Source organism: Sylvia atricapilla, chromosome 5, assembly GCF_009819655.1.
Source record: "Sylvia atricapilla isolate bSylAtr1 chromosome 5, bSylAtr1.pri, whole genome shotgun sequence".
NCBI classification, from domain to species: domain Eukaryota; kingdom Metazoa; phylum Chordata; class Aves; order Passeriformes; family Sylviidae; genus Sylvia; species Sylvia atricapilla.
This window is the reverse complement of record NC_089144.1, coordinates 48,203,521-48,228,214: the sequence shown is the minus strand read 5'-3', so window position 1 is coordinate 48,228,214 and position 24,694 is coordinate 48,203,521. Positions and strand designations below refer to the sequence as shown.

General features: G+C 46.4%; 1 protein-coding gene across 1 annotated transcript in view; it reads right to left on the bottom strand.

The window, feature by feature from the left end:
* Window positions 1–3,046: 3,046 nt before the first annotated feature.
* CACNA1C (calcium voltage-gated channel subunit alpha1 C) overlaps window positions 3,047–24,694 on the bottom strand; it is a 464,400-nt gene continuing 442,752 nt past the window's right edge. Inside the window, 12 exon segments of the mRNA XM_066319417.1 lie at window positions 3,047–7,617; window positions 7,849–8,166; window positions 10,836–10,939; window positions 12,795–12,904; window positions 13,371–13,499; window positions 15,691–16,043; window positions 16,976–17,110; window positions 18,206–18,333; window positions 19,302–19,403; window positions 21,123–21,225; window positions 22,290–22,386; window positions 24,023–24,150. Coding sequence (XP_066175514.1) covers window positions 7,321–7,617; window positions 7,849–8,166; window positions 10,836–10,939; window positions 12,795–12,904; window positions 13,371–13,499; window positions 15,691–16,043; window positions 16,976–17,110; window positions 18,206–18,333; window positions 19,302–19,403; window positions 21,123–21,225; window positions 22,290–22,386; window positions 24,023–24,150 — 2,004 coding nt within the window. The 3' untranslated portion in view covers window positions 3,047–7,320.

Genomic DNA, 24,694 nt, shown 5'->3' with positions numbered 1-24,694 from the left:
GTTTTCTCTTGCATGTGCTTGGTCAGAAGGAATCCAGTAGAGAAAATGTTAAGTGTGTGGTTGTGTGTGAGTCACACGCTGGACATCGTGACATGGCACAATTTCTGTGGTGACAGCAGTACTGAGAGTGGTTGGATTTCCTAAATTACTGTTTAGCAGGGTAGGCTGTGGCTGTCCAGACCCTTCTGCATCCCCTTAAATAGGGACAAGAGCCCCTGCCGATGGGAAATTGGGGGCTGCAGGAAGCTGTCTTAAATTTCAGCCACTGCTGGTAGGAGGGAGCAATGTCAAAGGAGTTTTGATACCATGTACAATATTGAACAGATCTGGACATTGTTTAGAAATTTATTAGCAATTTTAAAATAACATCATTCCTTAGATAAAAATGCAATCTTACAGGAATATACATTTGTCCCACACAGAGATGACCCTATAGCTCACTGGCGGGCCATTCGCTCTAACTTTCCTCTGTTGATTTTAAAACGTGCGAGAGGGCAAGACGGACTCTGGCACTGATGACAGGCTTACATGACGGATACAAACTGTACAGCAGTATTTACAAAAGCATTTCTGTGGGTTCATGAAAACTAGATATAAAAGTGTGGAAGGAGGTAAAGAATTGAGACAGGGAAGGGCTTGGGTGGAGGTGCAAGGGAGGGCTGGGAAGGTGGGCAGGGAGTGTAGGGAAGAGTGGGAGAGGAGGTTTATATCTGGACTGATTTATACTTGAGAGAGGTCATTTTACAGCTCTGGGCAATTCAAATGAAGGCAAAACACTTATATTTATCAACATTTATAGCTGATGATCAGAGCAGGAAATGGTGCTCCAGGGCCTGAACTTAAGAGGTGCTGAGGAACCCCATCTTCCCTGAAGTCACTGGGAGACACTGGTACCCAGTGCCTTGCTGGGCCAGACCCAAACCATGCACAGACAGTACCCCCAGACCTGAAACCCTTTGGATCCTGCAGTGCTCAGTCCTTGGTGCTGATGTGAATTCAGACTGAGTGAGAGATCAGCTCCTAAATTACACTTTGGCTCCTGAAACCGGACTAGAATCCAACCACTTCTTGCCAGAATTCACCCAAAGTGACTCATCCCTTGCTCTATCAAGCGGCAATTGTTTGGAGGGAGATTCATCATTCGGAATTGATTTTTAAGGCAGTTTTATAAGTATCTCCCCCTTTTTTTTGTGTGTGTGTGATGCAGCAATGTTTGTCAGAGATATTTACAATCTCACTCCTCCTCCTCCAAAATCTTCCCACATTCAAACTGTCAAGACTAAATAAGCTTGAAACAATCATTTCTATGAGCAATCATAAAGTTGATGATGTTTAGATAGTATTGGCTGCCAGTCTACCTAGGTGCTTGAGATGGGAGCAGACTGACTTAGGATGCTTAAAATATTGAAAGCATTTCAGCCTAACTGGGAAAGAGCTAACAGAAAAACACAGGTATTTAATCACCTGAACGATGATGCCAATGAATGGTGTTTGTGATTCTGTGTCGGATAGGAAAAAGCTTTGGAAAGGGGCTGTTGGAACGCTGGCAGAAAAATCTGTGGCTGAGTGGAGTGATGCCTGCTCTCGCCTGGGCCTTTCCCTGCTCCCCTGGGCCTGGGATGCAGCCGCTAACCCTGGCCTAAGGAAAGGACCAGGCAGAGCGCTGCCAGCCTCAGGCCACAGGAGTGGAGGCAGAGTACCTGACACAGGGTAGAAAAACAATGTGTGGGAGTGTGGAGACAAGCTCCTGATCCTGCCTAACTAAGCCCTTGGTAATGCTAATGAAGATTCCCTCATTACATCGGTCATTGGTGCTGCTCCTCTCAATTAGCCCTTTAGAAAGGGACTTGATTAAGTTGCCTAATTGTCCCCTGCCACCTGAGATCTCTGCCACCCTCTGGGGCTGGGGTCTGTGACGCCAGCCCTGCCTGGGCCCGAGCTGTGCCTCTCCCCACCAGCTGTGGCAGACCTGGCAGAGGATACTGGTAGGGCATCTCAAACGACAGTGGACACTCATGTTTAAGCAACCGAGTCGAGCCCTGTGCCCCTAAAGAAGGCCTGGTTTTTATGCTCAAGTGTTAAGTTCCCTGTAAGGAGGTGGAGAAGAATAGAGAATTTAACTAGAACATTAAAGTTTGTATCAGAAGAGTTTTTGGATTTTTTCCCCATTCCAGTGTGATGCTACTGACTTTTCTGAAAGCACTTGGAGCTCAATCTGTCTTCATAACAGGACATATCTCCTGCTGTGCTTCTGCCCCCACCCACCCAACCTCAGGGAGCTGTAGCAGCAAGGCCAGAGTGGTTTCAGCTTTCCAGAAACAAAGCAGGAACAGAGATGGAAGCTCCACAAATTGAGATCCCATTGGAAACCTTCAGGATCCCTGGGCTTGCTCACCCAGAATAAAACTTTTAAAGTTTCACAACATTCAAAAGAAAAAAGAAAGAAACCTGTGCAGCTATTGATATTTGTATTTCTTACACTTCTTTGAAGAAGAAAAGAAATGGGGGAAATATGTAAATAAAATTTTCAGGGCCCAGTTCTGTTTTCCACATTCTTTGCATCAATACAACATCCTTGGCCTCTAATGGCCTCCAGCCTCATGTTAGGAAGATGGAAATTGTGGCTTCTGATGGCCTGGAATGTTTTCTTTATATGCACTACAGTTTTTATTATGGGAACTGATAAATCTCGCTGCTACCAAAAACCCTAACTCGATTCTACTTTGATATTGTTGTACTCCAGATTCCCAATTCAAGTGTTCCTCTCCCCCCCAGTGCCCCTGCTGTGGGGACAGTCACAGCAGGACCACAGATGTATCTCAGAATATTCAGTTCTGTCTTAGTAGGACTGTTTCACTTCAGCTCCCTGGACCAGTGGGTTGGGGTTTCTCATCTCCATCAAAGCCTCCAACTCCATGTGTGACACAGGTGACCAACCCCACGGGCTCGGGGTGCCGCCACCTCGTCAGGATGTGTCTGTGTGCAAACGTGCGTACATTTCATACAGCAATCTGAAACTCAGGCAGAAACGACACAGGAGCCTGGCTGAGACCCATACAACTGTTATATTGGCGTCAGTCTAAAGAAAGCAATGATACATTGCTTTGGAAATTATCAAGAAATGTAAAAAATGCATTTGCCCTTTTTTTTTGTTGTTGTTGTTGTTGTTGTCGTCGTCGTAGTCACCGGGGCAGGGTTGTGAGTCAGAAAACAAAGCAGAAATAGATGCGGTTCTGTACATGGCGCCTCTCTGGCTGTCCCTCCGTGCTGGGCTGGGGTGGGCAGGGCAAGAAAACAGGCGGGACCCCTGCAGTAGCAGCAGCATTGACACCATCATCGTCTGCATGTCCAGCTGAAGAGGCAGATGATGCACAAAAAGGTCTGTGGACAACGGAAACTCCAGCTCTGGATCATGAGTTCCCACTTGCTTTCCCATCATGTCAGCCACACAGAAATAGGGAAGAAAAAAAGAAATGCACCTGATGTGGCTGGCCCAGTACTGTCTGGACTAATGAGCAGGAGTGATACAAGGAGGAGGTTTGTTGTTTTGTAAGAAATGTCTTTAGTCTGCAGTGTCCTCTTGTGAGTCAGAGATGCTCAGAGGCAAACAGCAGAACGTTTTCCCCATTCTTTCCCTCCACGCCACGTCTCAGCCATCGGTTCCTTCAAAGCTTCCATCCACAGCACAGTGATTGTACCCACCATCCACTCCCATACACAGGGAAACACTCCAGGAACGAAACCTGCCCCCTCCTTCCCACTGTCCCCCAGACTCTGCCTCATTCACAAGAGGCAGCAGCTCTTTGCTCAGGGCTGTCATAATGTGCACGTGTGAAGTACCTCAAATGAAAAAAAAAACCCAACAACAACAAAAAAAAAGCCACCCTCCCCAGAGAGAGAAATTTGCACAGCTGGCACCAGCAATTACTAAATTTAACACCTGCCCCTCAAACCGCAGAAGTCATTTGCATTCTCTGCTAGCCATGCATTTTCCACTCTGCAGCACCAACGGGGTCTTCCAGGAGAGAGTGGGGTTTCCCCTGGCCATTGTAGGCTCTGACCCCCGAGGGAGTAGCAGCTTTCACCAAGAATGCCTGGGGCGCGATCCTTCCTGCCATTTATCTTCCTATCCAGAAAAATCCTAAAAGATGGGCTGTCAAGCATCTGAAATGCTCATTGTCACCACTGATTTAGGTAAGCGGTGTTTTCAGGAATGAAGAGCACCTGTTTTCCATTGGGGAGGGTCAGATGGACTTTGCAGTGAAAGAAAAGGAGTTAGGGAGCCCTTACAGGGCATTTTCAGGAACAGCCAGGCACGGGCATTTTTCCCGTTTCAAGTACCTTTGGAGCACATCAGCATCATCATCAGCAAAGTCACAGGGAGACACACGCGTGTGCCCATCTCCATACAGGCACCAGGGATGAGAGGATGACACTCCAGCTGGTTACTTTTTCAAGAGGAAGCCTTGAATTATGACTTTGATGACAGATGTTTGTACAAATGGATTCCTATTTCTCTAGTATTTGGTTTTTTCCAAGGTATCTTGAGCTGATACTGGCCAGTTCAAAAAGTACAGTCAAAAATACCCTTTGCTATTTCTCCTTTAAGCCCTAGACAATTGAGAAGAAAAACAAGAGCGTCACAAAAATAATGTAATCAATGTATGCAGTGAAGGCTGTTCTCGGACATCTGCAGAAGCTCAAGATTTGAATCAAAGTTTAGCTCTGAGTCAGATCACACCTCAGATCTGCAAGTTTGTGAATCATCCTGAGGAGGGAGAAAAAAACAGCAGTAGTCTAGACAAAAATCAGTTGCATAAAATCTAACAATACGTGCCTGTTTTTTCAGCCTCTCTCAGGATTAGGGCCAACCAACAGTGTGAGAGTGTTTCACACCTACTAGTCAGGAAATGTGGCTGGAAATACTGTGCTGCCAGATGTTTTGTGACTTCATCCCTGACCCATCTACTAACATCTCAGCAGAGGATTGCGACCATACATAGGAACACCAAAAAGACACTTGGCATCTGCATCTTGACCAGACTGCAGCAATTCTCCTAATAAAGATCCACAGCTCTCTCCCTCTCCCTCTGCTTTCAGCCCAGACCAGGGTCAGATAATCAACTATTCTCATTCTTGTATTTCTTATCCCAGGATCTTCCAAAAATTGATCAGGGTTCAGCTATTTAACAAAAGAATTTTGAAGCCAGATTTTTGCCTCCCCCCACCCCGTTCCTTCAATTGCTGGTGCCAGCTGAACATGTTGGATGGATCTGCCAAATGGGCTTTGGGGGTCTTGCCACCCTTGAGTGGGACGAGACCTTTAGAGGAACTGAGCAAAAGGAAAGAAAACAAAGCCTGAATAAAATGTCCCAGTCTTGGGAAGAAAGATTCTCTACCAATAAAGAATTGTGCACGTTAAAAGGGAGTGAGGAAGAAGGAAAATGAACACAAGATATGCAAAATCAGTAACGTTCAACCTGTCAGTGGTTTGCAGAATAGTTACTTACACCAGGTACACTTTGTTCATCGTACAAATTAAAAAAGGAAAAAAAAAATAGTACCCTTTCCCCAACCACACGTAAAAAAGCACTTAAAAGTTCAAAGGTAAAGCTTGGCACATTCCAAATACGAAATGATTCACTTGACATGCAGCAAAATATACAAGAAGTGATTCTTTTTTTTTCTTTTTTTTTTTAAACAAACTTAATTCAATTCATTATCTTTGCTTGGCACAATTGCAATTCATTTTAAAAAAATATTTGAAAAATACTGAAACTGACCTGAATTCAAGTATAACGGTTTCTTCAACAGAAACATTATCAATGCAATAAAACATCACACAGAATATATCGAAGCGTAACGTCTTCTGGTTTTTTTTTCTTTTGTTTCCCCCCCCACCCCCGTAAATTTTTTTTCTATACAGTTTTAATGCCAACACAACTTACAATTTTATTTTAAAATTAATATTATTGCATTGTTTTTGCATATCTTGTGGAACAGAAAATGCAAAGTTACTGATTCCCTTTTCGAAAGCAGAGACAGTGGTTTGTTTTTGCATTCGAATGGCCGCAGACACAGATCTCCCGCAGCTCAAACCGGGGCGTGGAGAACTGCTCTCACACATGCACACGCGCGCACACTCGCTCCTATTGCTCCCACACTCACAGATACACTTAGCACTAAAAAGAACTCAAATCAATCACTCAAATGTGCAAGACTATATCAAGTGCATTGCCTACTATCTTTAAATTATAAAACAACAACAGAAAAAAAAAAGGTTTTCAGTCGCTAGTAAATAAAATTACAAATTCTCGGTGTACATAATGGTTGGTAAAACTCATCTATCGTTATACTTCTACCAAGTTCCAATGGAGAAACCACCCTCCCCCCCAGTTTAAATAATACAGCATGATCAAACCAATTTAATATCTGCAAAGGTGAAAAGAAACCAAAACAAAAAAGGTAGGTGATTACAAAATGCTGTAAACACTCCCTTCTCCCTCAAAAATAATAATAATAATAATAATAATAATAATAATAATAAAATTGTCAAAATAAAAACTGCAACATGCTTTCAAGAAAATACCAAACTGCGAAACAAGAACTCTGCACAGGCCTGGCGGCCCTTCAGCCCCGTTGCCATGCCTGCTCGCCCATTGGCTGGCACAGTTGGCGCGCTGAGCTCTGATTGGCTGGCAGGAGACCGCCTGAGCTCGGATTGGCTGGCGAATAACTGCCCAAGCTCTGATTGGCCGGCAGGGGCCGCTGCCGGAGTCTCGGCGGGGCTGGGCCGCACCTCGGGCGCCTGTGGGCTTCTCCTGCTTCCTCCTCCCCGTGGCCGTGTGGGAATCCACAGCAGAAGTCTTCCTCTCCTTCCCAATCAAAGGGCCTTGGCTTTATGGAGACGGTGAGGCTCATACAGAATATGTGCAAAATGATTTTTACAAGCAAGGTTGAAAGACACCCGTTTGGCGCAGGGTCCTTTTGGCTAGGGCCATCCACGAGAAGCTGAGGTTCCCCTTGGTGCTCCGGAGGCAGCTGTCGTTCCTTGTGCAGGGACTGAAAAAAAGAGGGAGCTGGCTCTCCTCCTCTTCTTCTACTCCTCCTCACTCTCCCTTCATGGACACGTGCTGGGGTTATATCCGCTCCTGAAAAGCTTTCTTACACCACCCAACTCTGCGACTCGTCCCAACAGAAATGAATGAAGAACGCTGTTCCGGTTACTCCAGGTCACGAGAACAGTGAGGCACTTCTGAAACAAACCCATTAGGAACATTGAAACAAATAAAAAACCAGCATCGCTTCCAGCCCTGGCAACTACAGGCTGCTGATATAAATCCTGCTGTCCTTGAGCTCCTCCTGACTTATCCTACAATCCGGGTTCTGCACCTCTTCCTCTTCCTCTCCTGCACTGTCCTGCCCTGGGTCCCTGCAGTTAGCAAAAGGCAAGAGGTTGCCATTGGGGCTCTGCTTGCTGTTACCATTGAGAATGTTGTCTGCTGCATTTTCCATCTCTTCTATCGTCATGTCGCAGGCGTCTGCGAGCTCCTGGGTTGTGACCTCAATGAACTTTGGATCTTGAGCAAACTGCATCAGTCCTTCCGAAATCAAGACCTTCAAAAACGGGTGGGGAACCAGAACACAAAGACACGTGTTAGTACCCCTGCAAGCATCACCCCTGCCACACCTCCAATAAACCCTCTTCACTGCCGTGTTTCCTTCTCCCACTCGTGCTTCTAAACCCCTGCCGGGAGAAGGGCTCTCCTGCTCCTGGCATTACGGGCAACGATGGATATCGGGGCCACGTTTCCACCCGGCCGTGTCACAGTATCCCGGGTGCCTTACCGCTTCCACCAGGCTGCTGGCGCTGCCGTGGAACTGCCGGCTGCTCCCTGCGGTGGGGCTGGGCACGGTCAGGGACACGGGCCGGGCTCTTCTGGGGCTGCCGCCGCTCTCAGGGTACCGGGAGCCGCAGTGCACTGACGGCAAGCTGCTGTTGAGCTTCTCCGAGGACTCGGCCCCGTCGAGGCGCAGCGTCGGGATGCTCTGTTGCGGCCAGCCCCGGTTGCAGGGCGTGGCCGGGGGAGTAGCACACAGCCGAGAGAACATGGTGGGGGAATGGCTTCGCTGCAGCAGGGGACTCAGGCCGGCCACTGCTAATGCCTGCGGACACAGGAGGGACAACGTGAGAGAGCGCTTTGCAGGGATGGAATGAGGAGGTGCTGGAGAAACCATCCGAGAAAGGTCTGGAGGGTTCCGAGGGTTGTGAAAACAGCTGCCAGCTCCTTGAAGGGTTTGGATGTGTGCTGCAAGCTCTTTTTGCAAGCTTTCCTTTAAATGGTGTGCCCTGTGCTAGTGCCAAGCACTGGATTGGAAATTTTCAGAACTGCAGTTCTTTAACCTAGGAGCCACAGCACTGCCAGGAGGGCTACAGCCCCATTCCCACGGCACTGCCAGGAAGGATACAGCCCCATTCCCACAGCACTGCCAGAAACACCAACGTCTTCTCCACTGGGGGAGACAGCAACTCATTTTCCCAACACTGACACCACACAGCACAGACTTTTATTGCCAGTTGCTGTTTTAAGAGTCTGCTGAGGAACCTGAACAGATACCAGATGTGAATTTTAGATATGTGTGCAGCTGGCAATAACTTGAAATCCACCACTGGATTTTAAGGCATCTGCTGCTGGTGGGAGAATCAATATCTGATGATTATACTTTCAGCTATCCAGTCCTTCCTGTAATCATACACACAACCTCTGAGTCATCCAGCCTTCTCTCAGAACAAAGTCCTCAAGAGGCCTCTTGTTGCACAGGGCTGATCTGATGCCTTATTGATGGTGACTGCTTCCTTGTTCTATAAGCAAGACTGTCAGAGTCATAAGCTCATCTCACAGAGCTCATGGCTGAGCAATGAAATAAATGCACAGAAAATGTGGATTGTGTTGTGTTCAGGTTGGGGGAAGGCTCTGTGTTTAGTCTAAGCTAACTGTGCAGAGAGGCACTGGCAAGCTTCCCTTCTCTTCAATGCCTGCCTGAAAACACTGCCTCAAAATCATGACTTACACAAGACCTAAACTTGCCCTTTGGTGATGCTCCTTCCCTCCACTGACACAGTGGGACTGAACTGACTAATTTAAACTAGACAGCTCACTTAAAGCTACCTGATGTTCAATGAAGCTCAGTCCATCTGCCACTGAGATCCTTGGGAACTGATAATTACATTGTGCTGATGACACTGAAAAAATGAATTAATTCTTAGTCACCTGCAAGTTCACCAAGGCTTTCTCAGGAACTGGATGTCAGATTCCTATCAAATTACAGTGAGGAAGAAAGCCCTTAAAACTTCTTCTGAATAAGTCATGCCCTGCAGGCTATGCTGGCCTCAGCACATCCCTTAAACTGCCAGGACTTCAAGGAGAGACCTGGCTCTGTCAGGCAGGACAACAGAACCAAATTTTCAGCTTGTTTGCAGAAACTTACACAAAATGTTATATCAAAAATGTCAGGAAGCTGAAAGAAGCTCTGTAAGATTGCTTTGAGCTTCAGCTGAATGCATTTACATATCATGATGTACAGGTATTCCATGAGAACACTTCTTCAAGCATTCACAGCAACAGAATCCATTAGGTTTAGCAGAGGCAACCTTTCCACTCTGTGGTCTTATTTTAGGCGCTGTGGTTGTTTAACGTTTTTGTAAATGTGAATGTTGCTGGGTGTTGTCAGATGGCAGCCAGGTGCCTCTTTCAGGGTTGCTCTTCAGTCTGGCTGAGTGACACCTGTGTGGGCAGAGCCCCTTCCCTGCAGGTGTTGGGTTGCATGGTGAGATGAGGAAGGGTGAAGTAGCTCATCTTATTTGTAGAGGTTGGAGGGAGGTGATTCTGTTGGCTGTGTGGGCTGAGAGGCCTTTGTTCCCTCTGCCTGGCCCATGGGAGGGCAGGAAGTCTCAGGAGGGCTGTTGAACGTGGGAAGCTGTTTCCGGGCAAATCCCCCCTGCTCCAACACATTTTCTGGTTGTCCCTGCCACAGCTGTAACTCTCTGCAGACCACTGCTTTTTGGAGCTCGAGTATTAAAGGATAACTCTCTAGAAGTGGAGGTGAAAGAAGCCAGGGAGCCTCAAGCCCATTCCTCTCTCACTCCTCTGACTTCTCACTCCTCCCATTCCTGCTGTGTGGCATTTTCTGCCCTTGTGGCAGCCTAAAGAAGTGGCAAGGCCATTCTACCCTGCCTGCAGGGACTGCAGAGAGCAGGAAGCCACACCTGAAAGGCTGGCACTGCCATCTGCACCTGTTTCTTTTATGTTGACAAAAAGTGGCATCATCAAACCAAAAGACAAAGATCTCCCGTGGAGTCTGACAGCTGGTTAATCATCTAGGTACATGTTTAAGCATACATTTGCTAGGCTGCTGAACACAGTTACAAAGGGCTTAAAGAAGCTGACTGATTACATGGAATGAGTTTATGTTTTAAAATGGTTAATTACACTTACTGGTTACCTTTAATTATCTTAAAGTAGACTGTGCACGCTTTATTCATGTACATACTGCTATCAAAGCCAGTGTAATTGCACTGCAGCATGCAATTTGGGTAGTTATGATCATCTTTTTGCTAGGATTTTATTTTATTCTTTCACAGGCATCAGAAAATGATAACTGTGGCTGACACCAAGGGACAAACATATTCCTGTAGCATTCTGGGAATGATAAAAATCCTGACTGCTAAACCCTGGGTCTTTGGTATGGGTGAGACTCTATCCCAAATGGTTCTTAAACAGTGAGTTGGGATGCTCTGGGGGGCACTGCAGGTGGCAGGGATTATTAACACTCACCTGATGATGGACCAGATGCAAAGGCAGGACTGTCTTCTGTGAGACATCCACCCCCTGGTTTTTCTGTCGTTTCAAACACTCTAAGTGAAAAGATGCCCTTCGACCTGAAACAGCAACACACACAACGTGTCCATCACTCATGATACACTACAGATAATCTGTTTGCAGTTTCTCACAGTGCAGTCCCACTGGGCATACAGCAAAGATACACACGCTTTAGGCTCTGTCCATTTCACCTAGCACCACACCCTTTCCAAAGAAGACGTGTTTATGGAAGGCACTCAGGCATCACAAACCAATCAACACTCCCTTCCAAACAGGCTGCCAGGTAGGATTCTGAACACTTTTCTTCTTTAAAACACGTGCAGCTGGTTTCTCTGCCAGTGCTCTCAGGCCTGTGTGGCTGAGGCAGAGCCCTGAGCAGGATGGTGGCAGCTGAGGCTGTGTGGCTGTGCTGGCTGCACACAACACTCAGATGGGGACATTGTGCTGAGCAGGTGACACTGGTGCCCTGCTGGCATGTGATCTATGTCCCTCAGCTGCCAGACATACCACACTTTATGAGACTGTCTACAGCAAGGGCAAGTGCAGCTGAATTCATCAATTTACTGGTGAATGGAAGGTGACTTAGAATGAAGCATTTTCAGAATTTGGAAGGAAGGGAAGGGAAAAAAAAAGATTTTAGAGGGAACTACTGAAACAGTCACGTTGTTTGCTTGCTATAAAATGAAACTTTACTTCTCTAAATATGAGAAAGGTACTCCCAATGAGGAATTTGAAACTAGTGAAAAGTATGTTTATGATCAAGTGCTTTACTTCTGAAAAATGGCAAATAAATCCTGTATTAAAGATTCAATACCTGGCACACTAAAATATTTTGTGGTCTTCTTGATTTTGTTGATATTTTTCTAAAGAAGGAAAGAAAATTGGAATTCTGAAAATAGTAAGTATCTATAATGGATTGTTGAGAAAAGACCCACTCAGGGTTGGGGAAAATATGTTATAACCCAGAGAATGAATGTTACAATGCAGGTTAAAAGTATTTCCTCTTTCTAGAAGAAAAAAACACCAACTACTAAAATGAGTATGACATCAGTATATAAATATTCCCTAGAATGTAGTTGAAGCATTGTATCAAGGGCTGACTGCCTTACAGATAGATATAGAAGTTGTCACTGCCTAATATTTTAAGATTTGAAATAAAGTAAATCTTGTTAGGACAGTGAAGGATCCTGACGGATTTCAGTGAAGATTCACTAGCCTCACTTTAAACATGACACTACCTGGTCTGTCACTGTTATTCTGTGAAAATGTATTTTATACACATGATTCTTTTTAGTTTCTCCCTTCAGAGCCCTTTTTCACCACACTAATACGCAGAAAAAGGCAGAAAAGTGCTATAACTAAAAAAGTTCATTTTGTCACAGACTCTCTTGATACTTTCATAAAACCTTGTGATTCATGGGCTTCACCTGACAGTGAAGCACTTGAAAATCTCCAGGTACAATTAGAGCAGAAGGCAAATTTATGTTTTATTAACTTAATCTGACATTCAGTGTGTTCCTGGTAGCAGATAAAGGACACAATCTCTCATTTCTCCTTGCTGAACACACACAGAGAAGAACACCGCAGACTCAAGGCTCACCTATTCAGTGACTCCCTGGTGATTGTTTGGAGAGTCCACAGCTCTCAAATAAACTGCCCTAATTCAGAGGCAGGCTTGATCAAACAGATCACAGGGACTGTCCAAACAGCTCCAGGTTCATCTGCTGGCCGCGTGTGAAGCAGCAGAGCCGTGTGTCTGATCAGGAGTGTCTGCACACCCTGGGACTCCTGACCTCATGAGATGAACACAGCAAACAGCCACACCCGTGCCCACACGGGCTGGGATTTCTCCAGGGAGATGTGGGAACTCCACCAAGGTGGAGGAAACACAGTCCAGCCCTGTTGGGAGGTTACCTAGAGCTGAGGAGCACAGAAACCCCTTCTTCGGAGAGTGCCGGCTGTCCTCTCCTTTGTTGTTTTCTGGTGGAGTGAGTTGTCTGTTTTCATCATCTTGGTATGCAAGCCTGGGAAGGAGAGCAGAGGGATTTAGAAAAGCAGCTGATATTGGGCAGAATAAGCCCTCTTCCAGCAAGGAAGCCAGGAAGGTCATGCTAGCAAAGGGATGCAAGAGCGAGCTAGCTTCAGACTATTACTGGTCCAGGAGAAGTAACAAGAGACCATGAGACAGAGAGCCCTCTAAAAATGAGCTCTGTGAACATCAAAGGGTAGAAGTAAATGTGGGGGGTGTCCCTGCTGATCCAGATGTCTCATTCAGAGAAGGAAAGTCCTAGGTGAAAAATATCTTTTTCAATACTACTTCTAGGGCTGAAGCATTTTTAAAAGAAATTATTTTCTCATATTTGAGTTGTCTAAAATTTTCTGACCTTCTCCTGTAAACTGAAATTTTTGTAGAAAAATGTCACCTCTTCCCACCTCTCCCCCTTAATTAAAGAACCACCCAAACACCTTGACTAAAGCTGCAAAGCTCACATTTCGGTAGAGAGCAGACTTGGTTCACTACAGTACTCAATGTCTTCATTCAAATTTTCCTCATAATTCTCATCCTGAGACACTTCCTCTTGGCAAACAATTGCCAGCTGGCTGTCTCTGGAACTGGAGCTAATGAGCAAAAAAGACAAGTCAAGATATGGAGACAGTAAAGACAACCTGTTACAAAGACAAGAATGACAGGCTCCATCTGTCTCAGTTTATTATAATGCTGAAGAGCCATCATAGGAAAAATCAATGGCTAAACAGAGCTACAGAGTTCACAAATGCAAGGCAACAACCTTTGTCTGTGTCCTCTTTCACAGGACGAGTTTCTTAAACCAATGCTGAACAACACTGTAAATGTATTTAGTCATTTGTGATCACCTGTACTCCATTAATGTGCACATCACACATTTCCAAAGACACACCTCACTGAACCCACAGTAAAATCTGAGATGGGCTCTCAGGAATAAGCTTTTCCCCTTGTTGTAAAAGACTTGGTTATGGATTTCAGAGAAGCCTCCTGGACACCCACAGCAACCTCCTCATCTCTGTGATGTGTGGCCTTTGCCTCCCAAATCCCTCAGACTGCACCAGCTCTGCCCTCTGCCTCCTGGTCACATTCTCCTCCTTGCTGGCTTTTTCACCTTTCATCCCTTTTTTTTAACTGCAGAGTGCTTCTGCTGAGTTCAGTAGGATCTGTTCAAAGCCTTAGGTGTGCCAGCCCTCAATTCCCTGCTTGCCTCCACTCTGTCCTTCTGTTTCACATTTCAGCACTTGTATTTTACTTAATTTGGACTTTGCATTTTCTGAGGAGGTCGCTTGAATCTTTGAGGTATGGACATGGAGGTATTGAAAACAACTTCAGTTTCTTACTGGCATTTGCAGAAGAGAGCAGGGTGGCTTTTTTTCTTTTTTTTCCCCACCTTTTAGGGACTGGAGAGGCAACATTATCTTGTCATCTGGTTAAAGCAAAAACCATTGGGAGAAATGTGGGCATGCCTTGTATGAAAGAGCCTGTGGGACAGTGCTGCAGTGACCTTCCTCTGAAATAGAAGGCAACTAAAACTGGTAAGGTGCAGAGGGGAAAAAAAGCAGTACCTGGCATCTCCTTCTGTTCAACGGTCTGTGTTTAGCCAAAATCATACGGAATTTCTGTATGAACATTCCAGGGCGTACTTCACTACACTGTGATCAGAGAATGTGTAGATGTGTGAGCCCAGCTAGAATCTCTAAAAACCCCGAGTTGGGAGAATTTTCTGGAGCTGTCATGGTGATCAGTATCTCTATTTCAGCCCTACTGACACCAAAAAGGAGAGCTCATACTCAGCATTAATGGGAATTAAGAGTTTGAACAGGAGGAAGAGAGTGGGTCTCACACCCAGGCAGCATTAGAGGAGAACACGTACCGTCCCAGGGTCTCGTAGTAATGTGTCCTAATTCAAGGAAGGTGCCCAGGGAAGCAAGGAGAGAAAAGAACACCCGTTAGCAGTGTCACACCAGCACGAGTCAGCAGAGAGGAGGGCAGAGGGGAACACAGGTTGTGCAACTCCCCTGGCCTCCCTCAGGAAGTAAGGCGTGAAATAAAAAAACCACGGGACTCTTCGCTTGGGCAATTCCGCACTCACTGAAGTTCCTCTGTCTTATTGTCCTATTCTGTCCTTTCCTGGGCCAGCATTTGGCCACCTTCTCATACTGTTCACTCTCTGCACCGAAAAAAAAAAAAATCCATCTCTTTCCTGCTGTTTCTGAAAGTATTAAAAAAAATCCCCCACTGAGAAAAATTATGTTCCTTTTGTGTTAGTCATCTGTGTGCAGAGAGCCTGAAAACTGTCCAGAGAAGGGGATTTTCTTTGCTTTATTTCTGAAAACCTTGCCTCCCTCCTAGCAGAATGTCTTTGGTGACCTCTGTAGGGATGTGACCTGCTGAATGAAAAAAACCACTGACTTCAACAAAGCTCCCTGTTGGGCGATTAAGACATGAAGAGCATTCTCCTTCAGTTACCAGTTGGTAAAACACCTCCCTATGGTGAAGGAGGGATAAATAAGGCTCCCTTTGGATCTTACAAAGGTTTCTTCCTGATAAAGCCCAAAGAAATCCAGTGTGTTGGTCAGCAAGAGTGCTGGTGCTCTGCAGTGGCCACTTGGTGCGTGTCTGTAGCACTGTGGCCTTTGGCACGAGTGGAGAACCAGAAGGCTCAATCCAGGCTGCAGGCTGGGTAATGCCTGGGAGTGACTTCAGCTCAGCAGCAGTGCTCTGGAGTTTGCATGCACCTTCCAACACCTGCTCCCCCGGCCCCCTCTCTGCTGGGAAACTTACCTTTTGGATGGGAGTTTCCAGGGGGCCTCCTGCACACAGATGGTGGGTGACAAAGGGGTCCCATGGCCCTCCACTGTGCTGACAGTGCTGGGGTAGCTGGGTGGGCTGGGGAAGCGACACAGGGCAGTGTTGTTGGCATTGTTGATGTTGGCATTGGAGCCTGAAGATGAGTAGCTGCTGGGAGTGAAGGTGGAGTCCACCAGCTTCTCGTGAGATGGAGACTCGGTGTCTCCGTGGTTGTTGCCAGACTTGTTGATGTGCAAAGGTCTCTGGGTGGTGAATGTCTGGGGGAACCCGCTCCTGCCGTCACTTTGGTAATAGCTCACGTGGTTTCCAAACAGGCCTCCAGCTCTCTGCCACAGAAACAGAAAAGAGTTTTCCTCTGTGAGTGAGATGTGCAAGGGCACATCCCAGTGTTTTCCTGCTTAGACTTGAGGGGAAAAAAAAGGTGAGGACCAAAGTGGACATGATGGCACTGGTGCTCTCTGTTCCAGAAGGCAATGTGAGGACTTCTCTGTCACAGACACTAGGAACACACAGGCTGGGATTTCAGAGGACTGGCAGTGTATCTACTGGCAGTCCTGGGAGTGCAAGACAGGGTATGGATGCAAGAACCAGGTAGCTGCTGTCTGGTTTTCCCAGTGCAGTTGTAAAGGGACATTTAGATATGAGGGGGAATTTGAGAAGAGCACCAGAAACTATTAAGAACCTGGAGGAAGAAATGAAGAGAAATTTAATGAGCCAGTTATGTTTAGATGGTGGGTAATGAAAAGGACTGACAGCATCTTTCTGTAAGGAAAGGAGGAAAATGCCAAAGGAGAGGAAAAAGTTACCAAAGAAAAGAATTATAAAAAACCAGGAATGTAAAAAGAAAGAAAAGATTTAGCTAAGTTGCTCAGAAAATTTTCTCCTTCCATAGGAGCTCTGTTGGGTCCTTGTGCGCTTTTTGGAAGGATGCTACAAGAGCCACTGAAAGGAGTGAACAAAACACTAAAGTGTGCCTGGCTGCTGCTCTGCAGATTGCAAGATGGCTGCACTCATCTGCTCTTTAATTTAGGTTTCATGATGGAATCTTCCACTGAGAAGTTTCCCTTGAGATAAAGAGAGAAAGAATTGGGATGAAACTGTGCAGAGACCTTAGGACCTTTCACTCAGCACCTAGGTCCACCACTGCTTTCTAGTAAGATCTCCAAAACAAGGAGGGCCCAGCTGAAATGCAGAATGAACAAAAGAGAATGTGGCACTCGGAGCTCAGCCTCAGCTCACAAACTTGTTCAGAACCTACCCGGAAGATATCATCCTCAGAGGCAGCAGAAACAGCTTCTTTCATGGCCTTGTCCAGCTCTTCCTCAGCTGTCAGGTCTCCAGAGATGGCTCGGCGGATCTCCGGGCCGATGTCGTGCAGTGTGCGCAGCCCAGCCTGCAAAACAGCAAACTATAGAGCTTCATATCTCCGAGTGGGCACAGGACAGACTGCAGCATTGCCATTGCTCCCTAAACACTGTGGAGCCCCTTTAGTTAACACTGCACGCCCAGCTCCTAGAGAAACACCAACAAATTCTGGTCTTTCATCTCCACCTCAGAGAGAGAGAAGCTCTTGGCAATACAAACCAAGGAATGTTTGTTGCTAGTCCTTGGCTTCAGCACAGCAGGACATAAACGTAAATCCACAGGTTTGACTAAGCAGGTCTGTGGGCTTTCAGCTCTGGGTTCTCAGATCCACAACCAGAACCTCTAGAGCAGCCACAGTTCCAGCTGAGCCATGTACTCTGGTGCCTCAGAAAATCGCTTCTGTTTAACTGGCAGCTTAAATATGGATTTAATAACTAAGCTCCTTGCATCTGGACCTGCAAAGTCCTCAAAGCCCTCACTGACTGGAGTCTGTTCCAAAGAGTCCACCCAGGGTGGTAAGCTGTGGGTGTACGGAGGCCTCATTCTGTGTTTGTGCCCAAATCACAGCACTTTTCAGCTTGCTGAAACTCCAGACTCACCTTTTTTACTCAACGTATCCTTGACGGACATAAATAGTACTGCTTGCACATTCAGCAGGGTTTTCTCTCTCTGTCACCCAGTCTGGTAATCTACTGAGTGAACATGTATCACAGTGGGAAACAGATCCCAGTCCTTACAGTCCTGTCCATTGGATGGCCTTGGCAGCCAGGTGTGCTTTTTTGCTTTTTAAGTGATTTTGCCTCCTGGCAACATGCACTCAAATGTGTGTGGGAGCAAGCAAATGTCTCTCGGACACTTCATACCAGCTCTTTAAAAGGATCCCAAATTTCAAATATTAGTGGCAGATCGATGAATTGTGATTATGCCTCACCTGTGCTTTCCATTTCCCAGAGCTAAGGCATTATGAGCCCACAGTACATTTATCCAAAAGGATCGGTGTGATAATCCAAGGAGTCCTTTTTTGGTAGGGATAGCCCATTGCAACCCCCAGGATGGTTGAGGAGGGAGGTGGAGCCACCTGTCTCTAGTGTACCCCCCTGGCTGCTCGGTGCCCGCTTGTCACCTGTAAGGAGAGCGCGTTGCGCTGCGAGGGCTTCCCCACCAGCCCCTGCTCCTTGCGTTTCTTGAACTTCCGGAAATACTCCTGGATCAGGAAAGTGGCGTAGAACTTCCCCACGGTCACCTCGTCATCTGCAAAGGGGAGGGTGGAAAAATAAATTCAATAAGGAGCTGATTTATCATTGTGTTTACTCGTGTAAGCCTTGCAGAAACACCAGGCTCTGGCTCTCTGCTTTTTATGGCATCAGGATGCAGGGCTGAAGGGAAGGATTGCTCCTCAGACAGATCTTTCTGGGAATAGTCAGGAGAAGAGGTGCAGGTGGTTTCCACAGAAGCCCTGGCTCTGGTTACCCCAGAACCCCTGCAGCAGGAGCACATCTGACCTTTGCAGTCTCTGGTGTTGGTTAACCACAAAGGATCTCGTTATAGCAGCAGCCTCCCAGTCTGGGTCAGCACATGCTGCTGTCTTGTGACAGCCTGGGGGAGGACTTATTCACAGGCTGGCTGGCCAACAGCATCTGATTGATCATCCATCCCAGGCCTGCTCTGACCCTTCTGTGTGACTGGAATTCTGTCCTTTTGTGCCCAACATGAGTATGAGTGAACAGAGAAGATCACCTTTTCCCTGAAATGCAGTTGCAGCTGTGTTCCCACACAACAAAACCCATCAGTCAGGCAAAATGTGTACTAACATTTTTCTCCAGGTAGCTTTCCTCCTTTCTGCAAAGCCACTGGAAATTTTAGAAGACATGGTCCACTGACTTCAGAGCAGGCTGAGCAAGGCTCAGGACCTGGCTGCTTCTGGTGGCTGACTGCCAAGTGCTGTTTTGTGCCACCTGGGAAGTCAGTGAATGCCACTCTGGATGCCTATTCACCAGCTTCCATTTATGCACAATTTTTCTGTCCCTCATTTCTCAGCAGTAAGAACAGCCTATCCCTGTCAGTATAGAACAGGCCTCAGTCTGATGAAATACAGATAGCTTGGAGAAGAAACCTGTCCCCTCTATTCCACCTGATGCTCATGAGGTGCAGTAGGACAGGACAGGTGAGGGAAAAAAAGCCAGAGAGATTCAGAGACAGGGACAAGATCCTGCACTCACCACCTGCAGGAGGCACCACCTGGTCCAGCAGCTTCATACTGGTGCGCTTCCAGATTTTCTTAATTATTGCTCTCAGCTCTTCGTTGGCTTGCTCCAGGTTACCTGCAGGGTGAAAATCATCAGAGATAGGAATTAAGCAGACCTTGCAGAGGAGCAATTTAATGTCTGGCACGGAAATCTCAGGAGGTAAATATCAGTGTTTTCAGCAGTGGAAAGTTTTGGGCAAGAGATGCTCAGACCATTCCTAAAGCCCCCTCACAGCAAGAGGTCTTCTTCCCAAATATGAATGGTCATCTCTGGGTAGGGAGGTGACTTTCCTTCTAGATACCCATTTCCTCTCAAATGAGTCTTCTTCAGTTTTATTTCTTGATTTATGTACATTCAAACCCCTCTCTTCTCTCTCTAGGTGTCTGAAACCAGTATTTTGTCCTCCTAAAGGTGCTGTTCCTGCAGTTTTTCTTATTTCTCCCCAGCACCAAGGCTCCTGAGGGTGTTGGCCCTGGGCTCTGCCTGGCAGTAGTTCTTGTGATAGGGTGCACTGAAGATAGGGACACTGAATAACTTGCTGAGGATGCAACACATGGACAGCATCAAAGGCAGAAATCTGACTCAGCAGGGCTAATTCCAAACTCCTGCCCTGACTACTTAAAAGATCCTGCTACAGAAAGAAGGAAAGAAGGAAAGAAGGAAAGAAGGAAAGAAGGAAAGAAGGAAAGAAGGAAAGAAGGAAAGAAGGAAAGAAGGAAAGAAGGAAAGAAAGCAGTCTGAGGCTTTAGATGGTTTCCCAAGAGCTCACTGGCAATCGCTCCAGGAGTTTGAGGCTTAGACAGACAAGAAAATTGAGTCCTTTTTGGGTCTCTGTTTCATAAGACACAAGATGTCTTACAGGGATTGTGGGTGGCTTTTTCCTCAGGAAAGTCTCTTGTGCTACAAGTCAAATTATGTTTAGCACAACTTTCAAGGCCTCAATATAAATATTTTAATTATAATTTTTCGTTTTGCCAATGTTTTTTGGCTCAGCTGTGTACAGCTGGCACTGTAAGTTGGAGCTCTGCTGGTCACTGCTTCCCCATTCCTGAAATGTGATGCAGCCACTCCTGAGACAGAGGTGTTTAGCTGTGAATCACACACCTACACTCTCTTTTAATGCATCTCATTAATACATGAAGCCAGATTTTGACTCAGCACCAATACTTTTCATTACAGCAGGTGACAGAGTGCAACAAAGAGGACAAGCTGAGCCCCAGATCTTGTCTGCTTTCCTCAAATGTACCTGCTGTCTATGCAAAGCTATTAACAGTCCTTTGCTTCTCATCTGCCTTTACAACACCACTGTTACTACAATGTTAGCTCATGCTAATGGAAAGCACAGAAGAAGCTTTTGTGAGATGAGACCTTCAAGTCCAAGCTCTTTCTTCTCCCCTGGACTGGAAGATCAGTGGCAACAGCAGTCAAGAAGTGGCTCAGCTCTGCAGACAGGGTACAAAGAGGAGGCTTCTTTACCCTTTGTCCTTCTCTTAATTGCTGTGTGAGCAGCCATTGATCTAAAACTTTCAACTTTCAGGCCACTCTGAAGAATGTGATCAATAATTTGAGATGATACTATAGGAAGCACTGGCTTCCTAGGTAGTGGGAAACACTGTACTTTCCCTAGAAAAGATTATTATTATTATTCCAAACCTCTTTACATAGCTTTTTGTCCCCTGTTCTGCATCTGAGAAATTTGGATAATTTAAAAAAAGATGTCCCTGTTGGTTTGTTCTAGCTCAGGACACCTTGGCATGAACACCTCTGTATCCTTGCAGTCAGGAAGCTTCTCACCTTCTGTCTTGATCCTCAGTGCTGTCCTGACCAAGGCAAAGAGGGTGGCATTGAACATGACAGTCCCATCGCTGTTCAGAGGCATGTTCATGGAGACAAGGCGCTGTGGGATGAAGAGAAGAGAGACAACAATCACGCTGCTGCACCTGGACTGAAACATTCTCTTCTTTATGTCCTCCCTCCAGACCTGCCATCCCTCTGATGTGAATATCCACGGCCTGTGGGTTAGTTACGCAATGAGAGTGCCCCGTTATTTCTCTCTCTCCTAATCTGTCTCGAGATGGGTGTTTGACTCCACAAGCAGATATTTGTTCTCAGTACTTGAGAGTTGTATTTAGCAGAGATATGCTTTCCTAACCAGAGAAAAAGCTCTGAGTGGTGCACAACCCACCAGCTGGTGACCCTCCAGCCCTCCAGTGGGTGTTTGCAGCCCAGAGGAGCAGGTGAGAGGCACATGGCAGCCCAGGGGTTGTTCAGACGTGCTGCTGGCTCTGTCTTGTGGGCAGCAAGCTGGGATGTGCCCAGTGAGTGAGGCAGGGTCAGCTACAAAATGCCATGGCATTTAGTGTAAAACAGCTGCTCTGGTGGAAGGCAGCCCAAGTACGGGGGGGTGGCTTTAGATGGTCTAAGGGGCCTTTCAGGCCAAACCATCCTGTATTTTGTGAGTGATTGTCTGGTTTGACTGCTGTGAGCCCAGCCTCCCCCTGATGCATGCCTTGGGAAGGCTGACCTGGAACAGAGACTGAACAGAGCCAGAGAATAAAGTAGGGATTTATTGAAAGGCCTCCAGGATACACCTTGGGCAGAACAAGAGCCTGACCAGGGTTACACCCAAGGTGGACCCAAAATGGTCACAAGATGGACAAACAGTCATGAGGTCTCACATTTTTATAAGTTTTGGTCCATTTGCATCTTGGGGTTTAATTGTCCAATTCCAGCTGCAGGTTGTGAGGTCCCATCCTTCTTGTTCCTCCCTCCATCCCACCCTTGTTTGTGCTTTTGGGCTGAAAGTTGTCCTTGGTGTGCAGCGGGAAAAGGATTTGTTTTGTGTCCCTGCTGTGTGCAGAGCTGAGTGACACTGAGTGTGAGCTCAGAACTGCACCGCTGGGCAGCACAGAATCTCAAAACCATGAAAGCTAAAACTTAAGGCATCACCCCGAGCCTTACTTTGCAAGCCACCCTGTGAGGGCAGAGCTTCCCGAAGCCCAGTGGGGGCTGGATCCGCCGGAGCAGCGTCACCACATCCAAGTGTTTGATCCGTCCCCTAGAGGAGAAAGCACAGTGAGGGCTGCATCCTGAGCAGGGCTGACCTGCTGGCCCGCCTGCAGAGTGCAGCTACAGCTAAAAGTGTCACTAAGGTCTCTCCAGCCTCATGCTGCTGCTCTCTGTAGCCCAGGCATAGCTTAAAGGATTATTATTTCAGGCCTCCTGCATCTGGCAATTCTGCAGGATTTGCCCAGCACTCATCTAACTTCTCCTAGTGCAGAAATCCCAGCTGTCAGTCATACTTGAGTCAATTCTTGAGGGAATTGACCTCAGCCTTTTCAATGTTGCAGTTTCTTAGGGCATGAACAGACAATTTGGGGTTCCCTTCCCACCACTGACCTGCTCAAAATAAATATTTACTTATCTCCTTGCTGGGCTGAGCCCCATAGCAGGCAGAGAGGCGTAAAGGGTCTATTTCCTTGTGTTTTCCCTCCCACATAAATAGCCTCAAGCCACTGCCTTTTAATTCTTGTTTATGCTTGGGGCTGTCACTACAGTGAGCACAAAACAAAGTACTGAACTTCCTCCACAGCAGCACTTGGGTTTCTCTTAGGTTTGGTAAATGGCTTCGCAAAAGAAGAATTCTCTCATGGAGGGAGGAAAGCTACCAGAGCCAGAGGAGGGCCATGGGACATGGATGGGGAAGAGGAATAAAAGAACTTCCCATTTACAAGCAGGGAGGAACAGGGTGCCATCTGAACTGAGTGGCTGGCCATTATATGGCTTCAGCCACTGCAGTCTTGCCTTCAGGCAAGCACAAATAGTAGCATCTGTTTTGTTAACAAAAGGTATTTATTAGAAGTCTGTGCTTATTCCCCATCCATATTAAAAGTCCCCAGCCTGGGAAGTCACCATGAACGGGAAGAAGTGTTTAAATTCATGTAGCACTCTCATAATGTGACATACCCTCACACAGGGCAGAAGCTGAGGCCAGACTAATGTCTCCTAAAGAGATCTGCTTTTAGTTTACATCCAAATCTTTTTCCATGGCTTTTCATTATGAAGGGAGCTTTGCAATTACAATTGTCAGCTGTACAGTAATGCCACAGGGATCTAAATGCACTTTAAGCCTAAGCATGTGTCAAACAGAGCATATAATACTGAATGTGTCAGTTAAGCCCTCCTGTGAGTTGTTGTAGTGTAACTTTAAATCCCTGCAAGTCTGCTGTTGTGAATAACCCTGCAGACAATGTAATGCAGCCGTGTGAATGTACAGGTTGTGATGGACATATATGAAAAAACAGAGATATGAGCACAGCAGCTCTGCTGTGAGAACAAAGCCAAGCAGGAGAGTCACAGCTCGATATCCCAAACAAATACAACAATAAACCAAGCCTCTAATCACCTTTTCCTCAATCTCCTGCTGCCCCTCACTAAGCCTCTATCTCCCTGATAGAAAGTAAAGCAATGGCCTGACAGGTAACAGTGCAGCCTAAATGTTGAGATTTCTGTATCTTGCACTTTGAGCTTATGGATTCACCAGCAGTACCTTGTGGTGATATTTATTTTCGGGGTTTTGTACCAAAAAAAAGTTCTTGCAGGAGGAACATGGCACTTACTGCACTGAGGCTAGAGAACAGAAAATATGAGCCTGTTCTCCCGAGGAGCTCTGATATCCAGGCTGGGTTACTTACTTAGCTTCAGGGTCATACTCTGCCCAGATCCTTTTAAACTCATCCAGGTGGTGTGGTCCTAAAATGGACCAGTCCCGTGTCAGGTAATCGAAGTTATCCATTATAACAGCTACAAAAAGATTGATGATCTGCAAACAAGGACAGAGATGATGTGATGGATGAGGCAAGGAACAGTAAATTTTACCAGGTTCTCCATTTAAGGTCTGGATTTGGACTCCCAAAACTAAGAAGCCGTTGGGGTTAGCTTCTTTATTCCCCCATGCCAGCCCTTCAGTTTAAATGGGAAGAGCCCAGAGGTGGAATATTCACATCTGGCTACATTTTTCTCTTCCCTGCTAAATGGATGAGGCACAAATTTTCTGAATTCTTAGATGTGCTGTTGTTGCCTTTTATTTACCTGTGTCTTTGCCTGGCAGAATGGGGTGGGATTTATTTTGATAGGCAGTGGGGCTGAGATAAAAGTCCTTTCTTCTGGCCCAAGACTAAAACTTTTAAAATCTTGCTGCTGTTCACTGGGAGAGTTTTGGGCTATGCTGCCAGCTGCAGAGCGTGTGCTGTCGCTCTGAGCAGTGCCACATTGCAACCACGGAACAGATGCAAGTGGGATATGTGTATTCTCACAGTCATTGCTGCTGGCAGGGGAGGAAAAACCTGCTCAGCAGCCAGAAGGGA